This window comes from Anarhichas minor, unplaced genomic scaffold, assembly GCF_050575085.1.
Source record: "Anarhichas minor isolate MPS153535 unplaced genomic scaffold, ASM5057508v1 ptg000010l, whole genome shotgun sequence".
Lineage (NCBI taxonomy): Eukaryota > Metazoa > Chordata > Actinopteri > Perciformes > Anarhichadidae > Anarhichas > Anarhichas minor.
The window spans coordinates 17251821-17270869 of NW_027466456.1; the positions used below are offsets into that span (position 1 = coordinate 17251821).

Here is a 19049-nt window from a genome sequence, read left to right on the forward strand (position 1 = left end):
AAACTTAAATCCCATTTGTGAAATACATTTTGTACGTACGTGTGCACGTAATGTTTTTCTCCTCCATTACTGTGGGTAATCAAATTAATAATGCAATTTAGATTTTTTTTAGCTGTTAGGAGATATTTACCATTTCTATTGCTATCAACACATAGAAACTCCAGTCACACATTATCCCTAAAACAACTATATTTGTTGTACCGTTATGTTCTTACCTGAACAGTTCCTTATCCCTGTCCAGCCACCTTGCTCACAGGTAACAGTAAAAACTCTTTTAGCATCGTTCCGGCATTCATATTGGACATGTTCATTGAGCCTGTAATTATCCTTTTCATTGTTGGTCATTTTTGCATTGTCGATGTGAAGTTTTTTAATGTTTTGTTCATGAAACAAAGTCAATGCAATTACTTACCAAACCCTAAATAAATTCAAATATTTTGAAACAAACAATTTAATTTAAGAAGGAAGCAAGGTACTTCTCATGTCAGACCTTGTGGTGCTCCAGAATGAGCACATTAATACTGATCATTTAACAAAACTCTCACAATATACACATGTATAACCCGTTAAGGATGAAAAAAAAGGAAAGCTATTTTGGCCAGACAAGTTGTAACGATGGAAATGAGGCATGGAGCTGTAGGTTAATGAGTGCTAACTACTTGTCTATTCAAAGTAGATTATTAGTTTTAAATGAAATAAAAAACATGTTTGACATTTTGCAGGAGTGAAAAAAAATAAAATAAGATGGATGCTCAAGAAAATTGGTTAGAAGAACAGGTGGCAGATCTTAGCGAACCACTAACCACATTTTTTTACTTTGCTGCTATAAAAAAGACACCAATGTTTGCCCCAAAATGTATTCATAGCGATTCAATTCTAATCTGATAAACAATAATGTAATTGTGGTGGAAGCATGAAAAATAAAAGTTGATAAAATGATGGGAAAAAACAACAACAATCGTCCTTTCAACTATATTGTGTATTGTATTTTCTTACTTGTACATCGTGGAGTCCCGATCCAACCTGCTTCCTTACAGGTTAGAGTAAAACGTCCCTCAGAACCAGCCTTGCAGACATAATGGACCTGCTCCCTGTACCCGTATATGGTCTTAACCTCTCCCTCAATGTCTGCCTCCTCGTAAGATTGACTGTTGCATGTTATCGCTGTAAAAATAATAATAAAAAAATGTAGTTATTCTGTACACTGACTTGAAAGTGACATTTTACTGTCATATCAGAGTTGGCACATCAACAAGTAAAATATTCAGATATGTTACACCCCGATGTAAAAGTAAATTGTACTTGTGTTGTGCAAATATAAGACAAGCAAGATGGTCAAGATGCTTGTAAATATGGCACCTGATGTTGCTTCTTCTTTTAATGTGATCACCAGTTATTTCTTTATTTACGTCATGGTGAGGGATGTATAATGGGGTGAACGTGAGCCTTGTTATTGAGCGTGGAGATACAGGAAACATTACATATATGGATCTTTTTTTTCTTGGTCTACAGAGCAGCATTGCTTGACTTTCTCTGGAAAAAGGCTGATAACTGTTGCAATGAGCACCATAGACTGGGACCGAGGCAGATTAATAGTATATTGAAGTAACTGCATAACTTGGAGAAGGAACTTTTGGTTATTAGTTTTAAATGAAATAAAAAACATGTTTGACATTTTGCAGGAGTGAAAAAAAATAAAATAAGATGGATGCTCAAGAAAATTGGTTAGAAGAACAGGTGGCAGATCTTAGCGAACCACTAACCGCATTTTTTTACTTTGCTGCTATAAAAAAGACACCAATGTTTGCCCCAAAATGTATTCATAGCGATTCAATTCTAATCTGATAAACAATAATGTAATTGTGGTGGAAGCATGAAAAATAAAAGTTGATAAAATGATGGGAAAAAACAACAACAATCGTCCTTTCAACTATATTGTGTATTGTATTTTCTTACTTGTACATCGTGGAGTCCCGATCCAACCTGCTTCCTTACAGGTTAGAGTAAAACGTCCCTCAGAACCAGCCTTGCAGACATAATGGACCTGCTCCCTGTACCCGTATATGGTCTTAACCTCTCCCTCAATGTCTGCCTCCTCGTAAGATTGACTGTTGCATGTTATCGCTGTAAAAATAATAATAAAAAAATGTAGTTATTCTGTACACTGACTTGAAAGTGACATTTTACTGTCATATCAGAGTTGGCACATCAACAAGTAAAATATTCAGATATGTTACACCCCGATGTAAAAGTAAATTGTACTTGTGTTGTGCAAATATAAGACAAGCAAGATGGTCAAGATGCTTGTAAATATGGCACCTGATGTTGCTTCTTCTTTTAATGTGATCACCAGTTATTTCTTTATTTACGTCATGGTGAGGGATGTATAATGGGGTGAACGTGAGCCTTGTTATTGAGCGTGGAGATACAGGAAACATTACATATATGGATCTTTTTTTTCTTGGTCTACAGAGCAGCATTGCTTGACTTTCTCTGGAAAAAGGCTGATAACTGTTGCAATGAGCACCATAGACTGGGACCGAGGCAGATTAATAGTATATTGAAGTAACTGCATAACTTGGAGAAGGAACTTTTGGTTATTAGTTTTAAATTAAATAAAAAACATGTTTGACATTTTGCAATAGTGAAAAAAAATAAAATAAGATGCATGCTCAAGAAAATTGGTTAGAAGAACAGGTGGCAGATCTTAGCGAACCACTAACCGCATTTTTTTACTTTGCTGCTATAAAAAAGACACCAATGTTTGCCCCAAAATGTATTCATAGCGATTCAATTCTAATCTGATAAACAATAATGTAATTGTGGTGGAAGCATGAAAAATAAAAGTTGATAAAATGATGGGAAAAAACAACAACAATCGTCCTTTCAACTATATTGTGTATTGTATTTTCTTACTTGTACATCGTGGAGTCCCGATCCAACCTGCTTCCTTACAGGTTAGAGTAAAACGTCCCTCAGAACCAGCCTTGCAGGTATAATGGACCTGCTCCCTGTACCCGTATATGGTCTTAACCTCTCCCTCAATGTCTGCCTCCTCGTAAGATTGACTGTTGCATGTTATCGCTGTAAAAATAATAATAAAAAAAATGTAGTTATTCTGTACACTGACTTGAAAGTGACATTTTACTGTCATATCAGAGTTGGCACATCAACAAGTAAAATATTCAGATATGTTACACCCCGATGTAAAAGTAAATTGTACTTGTGTTGTGCAAATATAAGACTGCAAGATGGTCAAGATGCTTGTAAATATGGCACCTGATGTTGCTTCTTCTTTTAATGTGATCACCAGTTATTTCTTTATTTACGTCATGGTGAGGGATGTATAATGGGGTGAACGTGAGCCTTGTTATTGAGCGTGGAGATACAGGAAACATTACATATATGGATCTTTTTTTTCTTGGTCTACAGAGCAGCATTGCTTGACTTTCTCTGGAAAAAGGCTGATAACTGTTGCAATGAGCACCATAGACTGGGACCGAGGCAGATTAATAGTATATTGAAGTAACTGCAGAACTTGGAGAAGGAACTTTTAGTTCCTGATTTAGTTCCAGAGTTTACTAGCTCTTAGTTCCTACGATTTTTGGTGGAAGACAGCAATTACGGTAAAAAAAGAATTAAAATAAATAAATCCTAACTGGACCAAAAGCTCCTTCCCCGCTTTCCCAAATATGGATACAAAATTACCAGTAATGTCATAGTTAAAACTTCACAATACCTTGACAAAGTGGATTTGGATTCCATCCATCTCTGGTGCATTTGGCCAAGTTGGCACCATCTGTGTTCTTGTAGCCCGTCCCACACGAATATGTTGCAGTGTCACCCAATGTTATTCGTTGTTGCCATGAAACTCTCCAGCGATACACATTCTGTGGTCTTTGATTACTGCATACAACCTCTAGAAGAAGAGAAAGACTTGCGTAACTTAAGTAATAAAGATATGATTAATCATCATCTTCATCACAAATTAATGAACCATACACACACACAATAAAGAACAGCAGTCTCATAATCTGTGTCTGGCACTAAGCCCGTGTAGTTTTATACCTTGGCACACTGGGTGGAAAGTCCATTCTCCATCCTCTTTGCATGTAGTCACTGCTGAGGTCTCCCGAGGGTGTGAAATCCAGTACTTATTTCCACACATGACTCTCAGTGTGTCACCAGGTGGAAACACAATTCTGGAAGGAGATTGATACCTGGTTCCCTCCTGTGGCGGCAGTGTCAGTCTACATCTTATTGCTTCATTTGTTGGGAAATTAAGCATATTATCTGTTAGCACCAATTTTATCTTGTCAGTGTGATATAACCATCAAACTGGATGACTCAGTTTATACTTACGTTCACATGCAGGTGTGGGGCTCCACTCTGCTCTATTTCCTTGTTTGATGCATTTTGAAGGTATGCCTACAGTGCGTTTATATGTAGCATCACATCTAAAGTACAGGACCTCATTTTCTTTGTACTCTGGAATATTTCCAGACACAAAACCATTTTCAATCTCGGGTACTGCACAAGTTATCTCTGTTGGAAAAAAATTAAATATATACATTTTTTCATAAAAAGGGGATGCACAGTAATCACTTATTGACCTTACTCTGGAGTAAAATAATATCTGAAACATTCAGTTGGGAGATATTTTTGGTTCTCACATTCTCATATCGCCAGATCAAATCCCAAATGTGGATTAGTCTGGAACCTCTCAGTTCATTTTCTTTTTTCAAAGTGGAGCTATCAGCGGGTTATCAACATGTGATGTAGCGCCGAGCGACCAGTGACCAGGTCGGTGTTCATCACAGTGCAGTAGTAACAGCCAATTACAGCACATAAGGGCGAGACGTGGTGCAAAGTAGGTAGAAAAACGATGATGCGCAAGTGACGGACGACAGCCGGGAGAGTTGAGCTGCTATATTATGAGTTGTTATATTAAACTTTTGTTAAAACCAGTCGAAAGTACAGCAAGCATCAGTGCAGTTTATTGTTTAACTTAGTGGACCTTTTTTATGCTTTTATACAGGTGCTGATAAGACTTCTGCAAAGGATACACCTGTGCACCCACGATCTAAGCTCCACCGGCAAGCCTCCTCTTTCCTCGCGATGTGTTTTAGGAATCGAGACATCCTTCAAGATGCGTTGAAATTGATTTTCGAATCATAGACAAAAGGCCGGAACAGAGAGGAGACAAGGAGGCACAAAAAGGAGAAATGCGAAGAGTCTGCGGTCTTTGTAATCGGCCCGGCACATCCCATGGTGGGTTATGTTTGTATTTGTGTGTTCCTGTCTTCCCCTTTGCCTATACTTTCACCCTTTTACTAAAAAGGAAGTCATTTTGGAAAGCCTGCTGTACCTTTGCATGTCGGAATTTGTCCACGCCATTCTCCATTTTCATCACAATACATTTCTTGTGACCCAGACAGGATTTCAGTGCGTAACTTGCAGCTGAATTGAACTACATTGCCATAGATTGCTTCCTCTGGGTCCCCAATCACCTGGACATTCTGTTCCACGTGAATCACTGGACACTGTTGGGCTGGAAGGAAAACAAATAAATCATAAATTGGATGACCAAAAAACGTTCAAATATTTAAAAAGCACGTAAGAAATACAGTTTTTCAATATTCCCTGACACAGTGACATTTCCCCTCGTATGTAAGGTACTGAACAAATATGATCCTTTATTTCAGCTTTACCTTCACAGACAGGAACCACACCATCCCAGCCTTCAGACATGCAACGCCGGTATTTTATGCGACTGACCATTTGATAACTGAAACGAGTATTATGTAGAACATGGATAATGGAAATGGCTTATTAATAGTCAAACTTAAACTGCACCTCTTGTTATGCACGGTATAGTGATACAGAATACTATGTACAAAGCAAAGCACAAAGATATAAGTAAACATACAAATTAACAGTATACAATTGTGTTTATACATATTTTCATACCCTCTATTGCAGGTGTACACAACTTGTGACCCAAAGACAAAATCGTCTCCCTTTTCCAGATGAAAGTCTGCAAACGGGGCCTCCCCGGGATGGCCACATGATCTCGCTTAAAACATAAGAATGAAAGAGAATGTGGGTAAATATCTTTCTAAGGCTCAAAATACAGTGATGATACAGGTGGACCTCCATTCAATAATACGCAGTACGATATTTTATCGTTATATCGTATAACACATTTAATAATAATACATTAAAGTTGAGCCTTGACAGAACATATATAGCATTACATGTTGAATATGTACACAAGTATCGTAGCCTATGTGTTTTTAATGGAAGATTATTTATTTCCAAACAATGAAATAACTGTAACTCACGTTGACACGGGCTGTCTCTTGATGTCCATTTTCCTTTGACACATAACAGTCTGAAAAAGCCACTGTGGCCAACATTGCAGCCCACTCTCACTTGTGTTCCACTAACGTAGGTGGCATCCAGATCAGTTGTGTCGAAATTTGGATCAAACAGCTTGCCATTAAGAAACTGTTCACGTGTACAGTCTATGGGACAGTGAAAAACAGAAATAAGTAAAAATAATTTAGCATTATTTAGCCCCCCCCCCCCCCACCACCAACAGAACATCAAGCCACAAATTAAAGAGGATAAAAGGGACCCTACTAATTGATTGAACTACTTGGTCTTACCTTGACTTTTCACAAGGGTCAGTGTATACATCCACAAAACCAGGACACAGCTTCCGGTTATTAAATGCATTTTATCTTCATAACCCTGAACCGCCAAACAGAAGTAGAAACTGGAGAATGAAACACTATTATAGACAGAGAGAGAGCTGTGGATTCCACAGGCAAAAAATAAGATTGCGCAATGATTTACGTAAATCCGTTCCAGCCTCCAAATACAATCTCAGGCTCAACGGGACAAGAAAAAAGAGGAAGTGACCACATAAAGAACACCTTATACGACACTCCCGATCCCCAAAAGAATCCCATGAAAACATGAGGATGTCTTCCTTTTATCATTACATGTATAACTGAGATTTATATTGCAGAATAAGCTCAATGAATCATTGAAATTATTTAGCAAAAGAACGATCACACAAATAGTCTATTTTTTTTATTTTGAAAGGTTGCTTTTGTTAAAAAAAAATAAAAAATAGAATGCAATGAGGGTTCAATAGGGTTCAATGCCCCTATGAAACCTGGCTTTGTTTCATAATTCAATGACGGAAAAAAAGAGTATTCCGGTAAGGGTTTATTTGTTTTGTTTTCTACCTTGGTAATCATTTGCAGCAATCAATAGAGCAAACAAATGTGTTGCATTCAGCAAGTCAGTGCAGACTCTTCTGATCTAGAGTAAATATCAAATAAATAGGCAGAACAGACATTGGGTAAAACTGGGTCAAAAGTATGATGATTGAAAAAAATAAATACTAACCAGATTTATGTTTGATGTGCATAAATGTCACAACCAAGGCACACAGGTTATACTCATACTAACGTTTGTATTTTGATGGCCTTGTAAAAAAGGCCGGGGGACCAATTGTGCAGATCCTGATATCAGTTTGTAAACAATCAAAACTAAATGTAGCTGTTGAGCAATGCAGGATTTGCCTTCATTTCTCAACATGGCTTCATGTTATTCAAACAACATGTTCTGAAGAGGAGTTACGTGTGTGTGCGTCTGTGTCACTGAAAACACTAATGTTGCACAAACTCATTTCTCAGAACAGTCGTCACGAATTTGGGATGGGAACATATTATATTCAATCTGCATTTGGGATTTGTATTTTTGACTTTGCATTCCCTGTATGGCCGAAGTATTTAATTCATTTAGTTGCGATACTGTGGGATGGTATTTCTCTGTTTGAGAAATGAGAAATGCGAGAGCTGTGTGCTTCCCGCCTCCATTGCTGACAAAGCAGAATGAGAGAGAGGGATGTGGAGTAGTGATGTGGGTTCTGGAGGGCTGGTAGTGTAGACAGAAGTTGCAGATATATTTTGTGTTGACATTTGCTATCTTTATATGTGAAGAATATATCATGACAAAATGTTATAAATTCTCCCAACAACTTTTTTTTTTCCTTCCAGGGTTGGAAAGCCTCTGCAACTTTTAGATTTAGTGGCCCGTGGCATATAATATATTCTTTCAATATCATTTAAATAGATCTTTGTTATGCATGCTTTTTTTGGGATGGCATTTTAAACCCTAAATCTAATTTTTTCGAGAGTGTATTTTGGGTGGCAGTGATTAAAAACTCAAGATTAAAGAATTTCTTTGTTTGACAGAACTTTTGAAAAGGATAAAAAAATAAAAAAATGAAAGTAGGATGATTTACTTTAATGTAATCAATCCTGTAATAGGAAAGGAACAACACTGTATATATCATATAAAGTACTATATGTCCACATGTGTATGCATTTTCATGCCTTTGTCTCTCACTCTGTGCAACGGTGGCGCAAAGAATGTCTCCATCCCACCAGAATATCCCCAGAGACATCAATCAGTAAATAAATCAAAAACAACTGTTGATATCTATATTTAATTTATCCTTAACAGATACAGATTCCTTCACAAAAGGACACAGCTGCTCCCGGAATCACTCAGCAGTGACCTCCTGAGGCTCTGGATAGGTGTTGCTCCACAGACACTAAACACTGACAAAAAGGAAACATTATACACTTGAGGTACATTAAGGAAGTTCAACTTTTAAAAGTTTACTTTTGCCGATTTTACTAAATGTAATTACATATCAGCATCAACGCTGACCCATACATAATTCTTGATTAGATTAAGCAAAATGTACCTTGAATGATTCAAGTTGAATCGGGTTTATGAAGTCAATCAGCTGGGCAGAGAGACAGACAAGCATATATATACAGAGAGGAGGTTAAAACAGATGGTGCTGAATATTCAAATGATATGCAGTTAAAGACAAGCAGAACACTAAAAACTTGAACTAAGATGCGTTCAGTTCTTCTGCCAGAAACAAACCATCTGCTGGGTGTTTTATTTGAATGCAGTTATAGAAATGATTTAGTAAAGCGAGAAAGACATCAGGATAACACTTTGTTGAAACCTAGCTGTATCCCAAAACCGTTCTACTTGCACACATTATTTGCCACAATTTACAGTTTTCACATTAATCTGCTTAAGTTACCCATCTATACTAAAAGGAAATGATCAAGACATGTAACGTTGGACGTCAACCATAGTGTGACAATCAATACTGTCACAATATCTTACTGAAGCTTTCTCACCAACACCCGCTATCCTACCACGGTATCATGCATGCTCACAGACTGACCTTGTGTAGCATGCCTGTGGCAGCTGTAGCTCAGTTGGTAGAGCATGTCATCATTTAACCACGAGGTTGGCGGTGTGATCCCGGGCTCCTACTGTCTGCATGAACACCAAATGAGTTAACTGCAGTACAATTTAACGAGCAGTCATGTACCTTCTTTAATATTTCTATAGATTCATGTTGACACGGAGATGCTGAGCTAAACGCTTTAGTTTGTTTGCAGTATGTTAATGAAGTGGAAAACGTGTCAGAAACAAAATGCCCAATCCTACAGAGTACATTGTTTCACCCGTTTAGTCACACGAGTTAAAAATAAATAATTCTTGTGTGTCAGTCTTGTTCAGAGCACAGCTGCGTGGCAGCTCTGTATTCCCGTTGGGGCTAGCCATGCTTGATGTATGGATGCACTAATTGTAGGCCTATAATGATGGAGCATTGGCTAGATAATATCCACCTATATGTATGAAAAGGGTCATAGAGGGCATACATGTTTCCATGGCTACAGACCACAACATTTGAAAAAACAAAACAAATGTGGGAAGAAAAAGAAGATTAATTGGTAAAAACTCTCAGCATGGTTGTATTTGCATCCTTTCTATGCTCTTCCACTAGAGGACAGAAGTGATCTACATGGGGGGAAGAGCAGCAAACTGAGGGGTGATGTGGGAAGGAAAAAAATGAATAAAAAAGAAAAATAAATAAAATAGCCAACAACAATCAATTGGAATATTTGAAATGACAGATTTTCCATTATTAACGCATGGTTGGAGAGGAACAGAAATGGACGTCAGCTGGTTTTATTACTTCCAGTAACCCTATTTTTGACCGGATCTTTCGTGCTCAGCCTGGTTGGTTTTTTGTTGCATGTTAAGAAAAAAATATTCAGAAGAGGATATTAAGAAAGACAATGCCTGCTGTCTGACACTGACACTGTTCATCTAATATGTGAGGTAGCAGATTTTTTCTATGCTCTGTTTCAGCAACTCTGCCTTACACTCATTGAGTTGCACATATCCACACAAAGGGGATGGATTGAGTACGAAAGAGCTGAATCTGACTATTCAGGCAATTTCTGACTGCTTTTTAACTGCATGGACTTAAAGCTCTACTGTTACAACATCAAAAATAGGCCTCCGCCTGTTCAATTTGCCTTTCCAAATTGGAAGACTTTAACAAATGACTAACTTGACTGAAGGAAAACATACCTTTTTAAAATTTAATTTCTAAATTACTATTAACAATAGTTTTTTTATTTTTATATAGGCAATGCAACGTTCTCGTAAGCAAAAGAGGAAGACTTTCTAAAATAATATTTGGGCAAACTTCTACCAGATTCATAATATTATATATCTAAAGTATACATGTTGAAATGTCAAGGATATAAATAATTCATCTGACTGACATAATTAACCTAAAATTGGTTCCATAAATAATTCAGCTACTTTTTTTAATTTGTGGGAATTTCAACTTTTTTTTCAGAATGAATGAACAGATTTTCAGTGCTGATCAGATGGCGTATATATTTGTACATCTACCATCTAGAGCCGTGTAATGCTCCTGATGAACAGGGCTTCTCAGTGGATCAGTTTGAGGTTGCTGCTCGAGCAGTTGTCTTTGGATAATCCAAGCCTGTTTATTCGACAGGATGAGCATGAATATTAAGCCCACAGCAAACAAACAGCCAAGCCTCCCTCAGGATATCAGCTTAATGCTAATGATATACACTCAGCACTAACATTTTTTTTTTTTACAGGTTAATGAACTGTTTGTTTCAGCCAAGTGACAGATTTCATTTTCAACACTGCAGGATGATGTGTGAAAATGACAGATAAGCTTATTCTTAGACGTCATTGGCTTTCTACAGAGTCGATACTCATTCGTGTTCCAGTGCTTCTCCTGCTTTGATCCTCGTGCTTCTTACAGCTGACTGTCGAGAAGAGAGGCCCTGTTAAAAAAAAGGGTCTGACCGACTCAAATCCGATACATCTTTTCTGTGCTGCTGAGCCTCATGCAGCAGCGTGAGGAATAATGAATGATTTAGAGTGACGAAACAAGAGGTCTCTGCAGACATTAGCCTCAGAAAACCAAAAGACGGTCCATCAAAGCACCAGAAACAATACTTATTGAAAACCTGTAGACTCTAGCTAATTCAGGTTTAATGTCTTTAAACACTGTAATGAAATGTAACTGATTTGGTAATGTCATTTACACCTTACCTGAGCCATCTTCAACCACTAAACACTATGTGAAGGGCGCAGTAAAGCTGTAAACCAGACTAATGGTCTTTATTTTCTGAAGGCAAACACTTTCACAGACATGAACCCTCTTTGTCATTTTCCAGCCTGAAAAGAAATGCACTTGTGGGGTCATATGGACTATTATATCTGCTTAAACATCACCTGTATCAACCTTGCAATCGCAAATTGGTCACGCGCTACTGTAAGGAGGGATTTTTGGCATACATTGTTATAGCTATGATTCTGAAGACCTGGAAATCGAGTAATGTAGCAGAATTGAAAGCTTGCAGGTATGATGATTGATGTCACTGAACTGAAGTGAAAACCATCGTCATATCCATGAACTGCACAGCTGTTTGAGCCCTGACTGATTCCTGGAGAGAACAATTGACCTGGTATGCCTGACTGTCAACCTATCACCTATGACGATGTAATTTGCAAAACACTCAAACCACTAAGGATTTTACTGGGTTTGAACTTGCCGTTTGTGTCTTGTACTGTATATTTGTGATATTCACTCCATTATATGAGAAAAAACAACTTATGGTTTATTGGAGTCGCTGTTTAGAGCCCTGTAATGGGCACATTGTGTGCTCTATTAATTTGTGCTATTAATTTAAGACTGCATTAATACATTTCATGGCCACTAGGGGGCACACAACATCCACAACAAGCTGACAAACTCACTTCTCTGTCATTATTTATTGTTAGAGCCTTAAAAACGGTTGTCGCAGCTAATGTGATAGCAAACAATTGTTTATTGATGTACAACAAGCACAGAGCAAGATTAGCAGTGTACAATGTGATATGCCAAACTCCCCCGGTTTGTTGTGACCAAAGCAATGATCTAAAAAGCCGAACTGGCCAATTCTGTGGAGCAATTTGTCTCTCAGTATATAAACCTTTTCACATTATATGTAGTCACTTTATTCATCGTTACCATTGAAAATGTTAAATCGTAGAGCTATAAGTATTTTTTTCAAGCAATATCACCAATTTGAAAGAAGTATAAGACAGCATCTCCTATTTTGCAACATCTGGATTTGGATAAAGACTTCCTGATGATTGACACTTGAAGGGAGCCAGTAAACCATACCTAATATTTAAAAAGGTATTCACAGTTTTAAATAATAATTCACGACAAAAAAAAATTCCTATTGAAGCCCATCATTCATGTTAAATGATGTTTTGACCTACCACTAGGCCTTGCAGTGGGTATCAGGCTGTGCCATCATAAATCTACCGGGCACCGTGACAGGCGACACCATTCCCTAACCCTGAACTAACTTACCTTCAAACTCCTTTCCCACCCAATCAAAGAACGTCTACTCTGCGACATGACCAGGCCACATTGTAACTTCTGAGGCTAAACTACAGTGGCTGGCCCAGTTGGCTTGATAGGCGACTTCATCTGAATGCCAATCCAAGCACTGTCAATGTGGAACTCATTCCAATTGTATTACTGATTATCACTTTGCTTTAATCATGTACCTTGGCCTGTGTAAGGGTGAAGACATGTCTACGGGATCATTAGATGGACAGCCTCTCAATAACTTTGGTTTGGTTGAGTTGTGCCCAAAACACAGGGAAGGCTCAACCGTGTGTTCCAGCGTCCCAGAACCACACCTCTCTTTACCTGAATCCACACACCCATTCACTTTTGTGTACATACAACCAGCTAACAGCATGCTAACACCATGTCAAGCTAGCCAGCACGCTGTTATCACCTGCAGCATGCTGTTAAACCAAGAAACAGCCAAACAATCCCAGGTTTTAGGTATGCGTTATTATGAATCCTACTGCTTTTCTTGGCAAGCCCCGCCCTGCATAGTATTCAAGTGCTATGGTCCTATGCCCTGACCAATGGGCTATCCTTATCCTTAATGTCTAACCTTAACCAATCATCTCTGCCTTAACCAGCTACGCAGAGCGAGTTTTGCCAAGAAATGCAGTGAGATTCATAATTACACTTCAGGTACAGGTAGGCACGTAGGCACGTAAGCAAAGACAAGCACATCATATTTGCAGCATGGAAACTTCAACAATCTGACACTGACTGGGGAGAAGCATCTGGTATAAGAGCAGCAGGGCTGAGGAGGAGAGTGAAAACCGATGTGTGGGAGGGGATGTCTGGTGACCAGGGCTGGCAAAAAAAATGTCTGAGGGCATCTACTGGATAGCAGGTTTGGGAAATTAGGGGAAAGAACATGGCCTGGGAGAGGTGAGGAGTGACTGGAGACAGGGACCAGCAATGTTCTCTGTGAGAATGTGGCTCATGGAGGGACTGAGGTCGATTTTGACACAATTACCTCATCTTAGCAAACAACAAAGCATACACTCTTATCTACTATATCATGTCAGGTTAACTAGCCAATCCAGGTAGTAGGCAACTGAAATGGGAGGAGCCATGGCCGAGCGGACAAAGCAACGTAACCCTGCTGCAGGGGTCAACAGGGCCGATCTGGGGCTCCGGCTTGGGCAGGCTGGTGGCGGCTGCGCACCGCTCTCTGGGTGGTCTGCGCCCCTGTCCCTGCGATGAGGCCGGTACTTGACGGGTCTTGTCAATTCCTTGTCTGTGAGTTAGAACTGAAAGTGTCATTCTTCTAACTTTGATAATAATGTGGCTTCCACTGAAATACTCTTCCTGTGCTTGTTATTCCAAAGTCAATAGACTGGGGTCCTGGATTGGGGTCATCTTCCACCACCACTCTCTCTGACAGAGAAGTCTTTTTCTTCCTTGTTACTAGCCTAAAATACTTTGCTGCTACCATCATGGATTGCTAGTCGATATTGGCCCCAATGAAGTCTATTTCCTCCTGTCAGATGTCTTTCCAGGCTGCCACTTGGTCTTTCCCTAGTTGTCAGCTGTCCGATTCACAGCAGTCACGAGCTGATGGTAGTAATGTGCCAAAAATTGGGTGTGCGTTTCTATGGACCTCATATCAAATTATGCTTTGATCTATCACTAAGCCCTGCAGTGGTGAGAATTATTTATCAATGTCTATAACACATACTAAATCAAAAATACAGTTTTTAATTTGGGATAATTCGAAGTCCCGTTTTTGGTTTTACCCGGCTAGAGACTGCTGTGGATCGATTCACCCTATTTTGGGTTCCAACTGCAACTCGTACATTCTGGTTGTGGATTATCAGCCAAAAAAAAAAGCACTTTAAATCTGCATTTATTAAATCATCCAGATTCCCTGATAATCATTAAAAATATACACATGGTGCTGCTCTCTGTCAGCTAGGGATGCCCCCCGGAACTCTGTTCTGAACGGTCGTAACAGAATATACAAAAAGCCAGAGTATTGATAAGGTCCGGAATTAACGGTGTTGTGCTTTACTCTGACACTCACACACCGACTCTGGCTCAGTACAGTGTGAGGCACACATCACGGCAGAGAGAAGAAAACGATCCAAAGTGTGGCTATACCTTTTACTCCTGTAGATGCTGATAACTCCTGTTATCTCAAATGCAATAAAACCCTGACAAGTAAGACAGGTAATACCAGCAATTTATAAAAACCATTTGGCGAACATGCACAACGTTCTTGACCGCATAGCGAGCAGCCATCCATCCTCGTACACTGTAGGTAACGTTACCGATGCCATACAGAGTTTGATAATAAGAACAGGCTAATAAATTAAAGCTGATCGCTCAGCTAGTTGTTTAGCTGCGAGTGTATTTGAAGGATTTTGGAACTTTTTGTAGATTGTTGGGCTGAGGCTGGAGCCATGACTCAGACACCTCAAACAGCAGACTGATTTGGTTCTGGCCTGCACCTAATTCCCGGTACAGTCAATTAGCTTTAATTCATTAGAGAGACAGACAGTGACAGGGTTTTCCTTTGGTCGACTAACCTCAGTAATAACTCTTCATTAGTTCAGAGAGGGCTGAAAGGGAATAAAATGACGTGTGTGTGATGCTCCTGCTGAGCTGACCAACATTGTTCCTGTGATGAATGCCTCATATACATCCGTAACAAATACTTGTCACTTACCTTAGGGTTGCAGCTTAGTCACTGAAGTGGGAAATTATACTCAATGGATTTATGCACACAGGAAATTCCGTTAAATTACTGTGGAGTAACGTGAGCAATATCTGAATGGCAGGTACCCCCCACACACACAATTGCTTTGGAATTAGTCGTTGAAAAATCGAAGCAAAATTTAATTCAGCCATTGTATTGCCACATTGATGGACGATTTCTATCCGTTTCCGTCCGGAAACAGAAATAATTTGATTAGTAACGTTTTTCTGGGAGCATAATACGATTGTGAGAAAACTCTAATGCTGACAAAATGATGTATGTGTTTTACCTGAACGGCAATATAAACCAAAGGTGTTGTTGCTTTTTATCTGAAAGATATGTATCAAAGTCAATTAATGCAGATTTTACCACAGTGTGATTGTATCTCATGTTTTTATTTTAGTTGTTCCACGTCTGTCTTGTAGCTTTGTGACATAAAAAAATAAAATTTTTTCAGACTTAATCACTAATATTATTTCTTTTCTAATTAAAAAACACTTATATTGCAAAAAAATAGATTTACTTGATGATTAAGCGGTCACAAACCCAAGAGGACCTGTTCACTAGGTTTCTTATTTGTTTGGCAACACTGAATCAGAATGTGGATGACGATTACATTGAATTTCATTTTTTTCCACTTGATCCATTCATGTTCATGACCAAGCCCAATGTATGACTTAATCTTCAGTCAACATGGAAGCTGGGATAAAGGTTGATAGGTGCAGTTAACATTTTCCACGATTAAACGACTAAACAACTATGTCAACATAAGAGTTGTTACTTCTATAAGTAGACTTACAACAGCCTGTGTACTGCTTCATTCATGTCTATGCTTGCCTCCATTTTTCTAGATGTGGATGTAGCTAGGTAGTTAGCGCTACAGAGATCTTTGTTTCTTCAACTGGAGGAATTAGCTCACAATAAGCACAACAACAGTCTTATTTCAACAAATTGGAGATGTGGGTGGAGATTCAGAAGTCTGCAACCAGCCTACTGTCAATCAATGACTAAGTGATTGAACAGTGATGGACACACAGACGATTATCCACCAAAACTGCACTCCCCTCAGCGCTATAAAGCTATATAGCATCTTTCAGCTCATTGTTTTGGTTTTACAACTCACAGCATTTTGTTTCTGTTGTCCCCAAGTGGAAAAGACCAATCAGTTATTAGAGTGTTTTACCAGCCCGTTCACATTCGTATGGCATCAAATACTAACGCTTTGTTCAGCCCCTCTGCGTCTGATACCGACGCATTCCGGTATGCGGAATAACGGAATGTTATTCCAAAACCTAACTAAGTGGTTCTGTTGCCTAAATCTAAACATCAGTATGTGTCGAGTTGGAATGAGGATGTGTTGTGTCACACGTCCACTCACAATTGAAAGTTTCAAGTCTGATGCACCTGTGTGATGCTGGGTGTTGTTTGTGTACTTTGTTGCTCCTACTACCTCACTGATGTCACAGTGTACTGACCACACCCTTAAGTACACTTCTACGTCACATGAGAAGTTTAAAATACTGGAGCTCAGCGAAAAAGAAGATCTTTCAGCTGGTGTTACGTTGCTCGCCAAAGACGTTGCAGTTGCTGCAGAGCAGCTTGTTTGTGAACATCATTGTCAATCAGGTCATTTGGTGACATTAGCAGCAATAATAGTTGCTTTAGATTAGGTTATTTGACAAAATTCCAAATATAGCAGTAAAAAATAAAAGCGTGTAAGACATTGTCAGGTATAACGCAACATAGTACAGGACTTATTTCCACCGTGGTCCCTGATGTTCCATCATGATGGTATTTTGAAGTCAATTCAGCAGTTTAACATCATATTAATATCTGCCTGAGATTCCTGTTGGCCTACTGTTGTCTGATCCAATAATGTGCAGTGTTGTTGAAATCCCTACACTGGCCCGGAAACTTGCTTTGTGTGTGTGCCTATTTCTGCCTTTGCATGAGTGAGAAGCATTGCTCTCTCTTCCGTCAGCAACAATGTAATTTCTTAATACCCTTAAGCAAGGCACTTAACCTGCCAGCTGCTCCAAAAGCAGGATAATTCTTTGAACCTCATTGTGAATGTACAGTAGCCAGTGAAACAGTGCGAGTGTGGATCTCAGCGCTGCCACAATGTGTGTTTCCGTGTTTGTATCCATCCTTTGCTTGGTATAAAAAGGATCAGGAAGGCTTTCAAGTGGAGGCAGGTCAAAGGTGGGTGAGAGTGCAGATGTATTTTCTGCTCTTTTTTTACTTTGAAAACCTAATTATGTCCTGTAGCCTTTACACTTTTGGCTACTCCTGTAGAGGACTACAAAGAGTTATTAGACAGCCATTTCTTTAATGCTGCAAATAAAACTCTGTCCATGAGACAACTGGAAAACTACTGTAGCTTTCCACCCCAAACCTCTCTCAGCACTTGCTGTAGACCTTCCCTGTTGTCAGTTTAATTTGCTCCCCTGGAGACTCTATCTAAAATCAGTCAGTCTGCGGGGTCAGAACAAAATGGTAGCTAACTCACGGCTGCACTATTATTTATAGACGGCCCTGTGATCGTTCACAGCTGCAGCAAGCTAGCATCGCATAAAACCGGGTCACTGAATATGTATATGTTTGTGCATCCTTACTGACGTTGTTGTTAATGAGCTCAGGCTGGGAGACGTGCAGTCAAGTCATCATCGGTGCTACAGTGTGACGCTCTTGGATACAATAAGAACACTTTGATGGAGTATCGATGCACTTGAGGTGATGACCTGTAGACTTGATGGCTCTGTTGAATGTGTATCAACTCTTGTTCCGTTGTCGATCATCTGACAGGAACTGATTCATCTACATTAAGGCAGTTTCTCAACCTTGTTGTTGTGAGCTAATGTGGGTGATAGTTTTAGTGATGGCAATGCCGGTCCGTCATTGATGCACCACTTTGGTCCAGACTGAAATATCTCAGCAGTTGTTCCATTGATTGCAAATACATTTGGTATTGTATCTATTTTGTGTTTGGGTGGATTGCCATGAAAAAGGGGCACACATCCATGTCCTGTCTGCTTGATGGTGAAAGTAAACCACAACAGTCATGTTGTGGGTCACAAAACCAAAACCGTTGATAATTTTTCTTGGTTCGTCACCGCTGCTCCTTTCAACACTCATCACTGCAGCCTGTACTCTCTAGTCAACTGGCCATCACTCCACGCCCGCAGATTAATCCACTGGTATCAGTTCATCTATAAAACTATCATTGGTAAACCCCCCATATATCTCCGCTCTCTACTCATCATCTCCAACAGTAACCGCAATTTACGCTCTGGCCATTTCATCAACATGGTCATTCCAAAAGTCTGCACCGCCTTCGGTCGCTTCTCGTTCCAGTTTGCTGCTCCAAGCGACTGGAACCATTTGCAAAAGAAGCTAAAACTCTACACCCTCATTCCGTTACCCTCCTTAAATAACTGATTACAAACAATCGTCTCTGATCACTGCAACTGTTTCTGAGTTTGCTTCTCC

General features: G+C 39.3%; 1 protein-coding gene across 1 annotated transcript in view; it reads right to left on the reverse strand.

Moving 5' to 3' along the window:
- Positions 1-6741, reverse strand: part of LOC142946589 (complement factor H-like) — a 28359-nt gene extending 21618 nt beyond the window's left edge. Inside the window, exons 1-11 of the mRNA XM_076087999.1 lie at positions 6672-6741; positions 6345-6527; positions 5971-6076; positions 5712-5788; positions 5369-5551; positions 4363-4545; positions 4069-4263; positions 3740-3919; positions 2917-3084; positions 1957-2124; positions 997-1164 (exon numbers count right to left, since the gene is read on the reverse strand). Of these exons, the coding sequence (XP_075944114.1) occupies positions 997-1164; positions 1957-2124; positions 2917-3084; positions 3740-3919; positions 4069-4263; positions 4363-4545; positions 5369-5551; positions 5712-5788; positions 5971-6076; positions 6345-6527; positions 6672-6741 (1681 nt within the window). The remainder of the gene's footprint in view (positions 1-996; positions 1165-1956; positions 2125-2916; positions 3085-3739; positions 3920-4068; positions 4264-4362; positions 4546-5368; positions 5552-5711; positions 5789-5970; positions 6077-6344; positions 6528-6671) is intronic.
- Positions 6742-19049: the final 12308 nt, after the last annotated feature.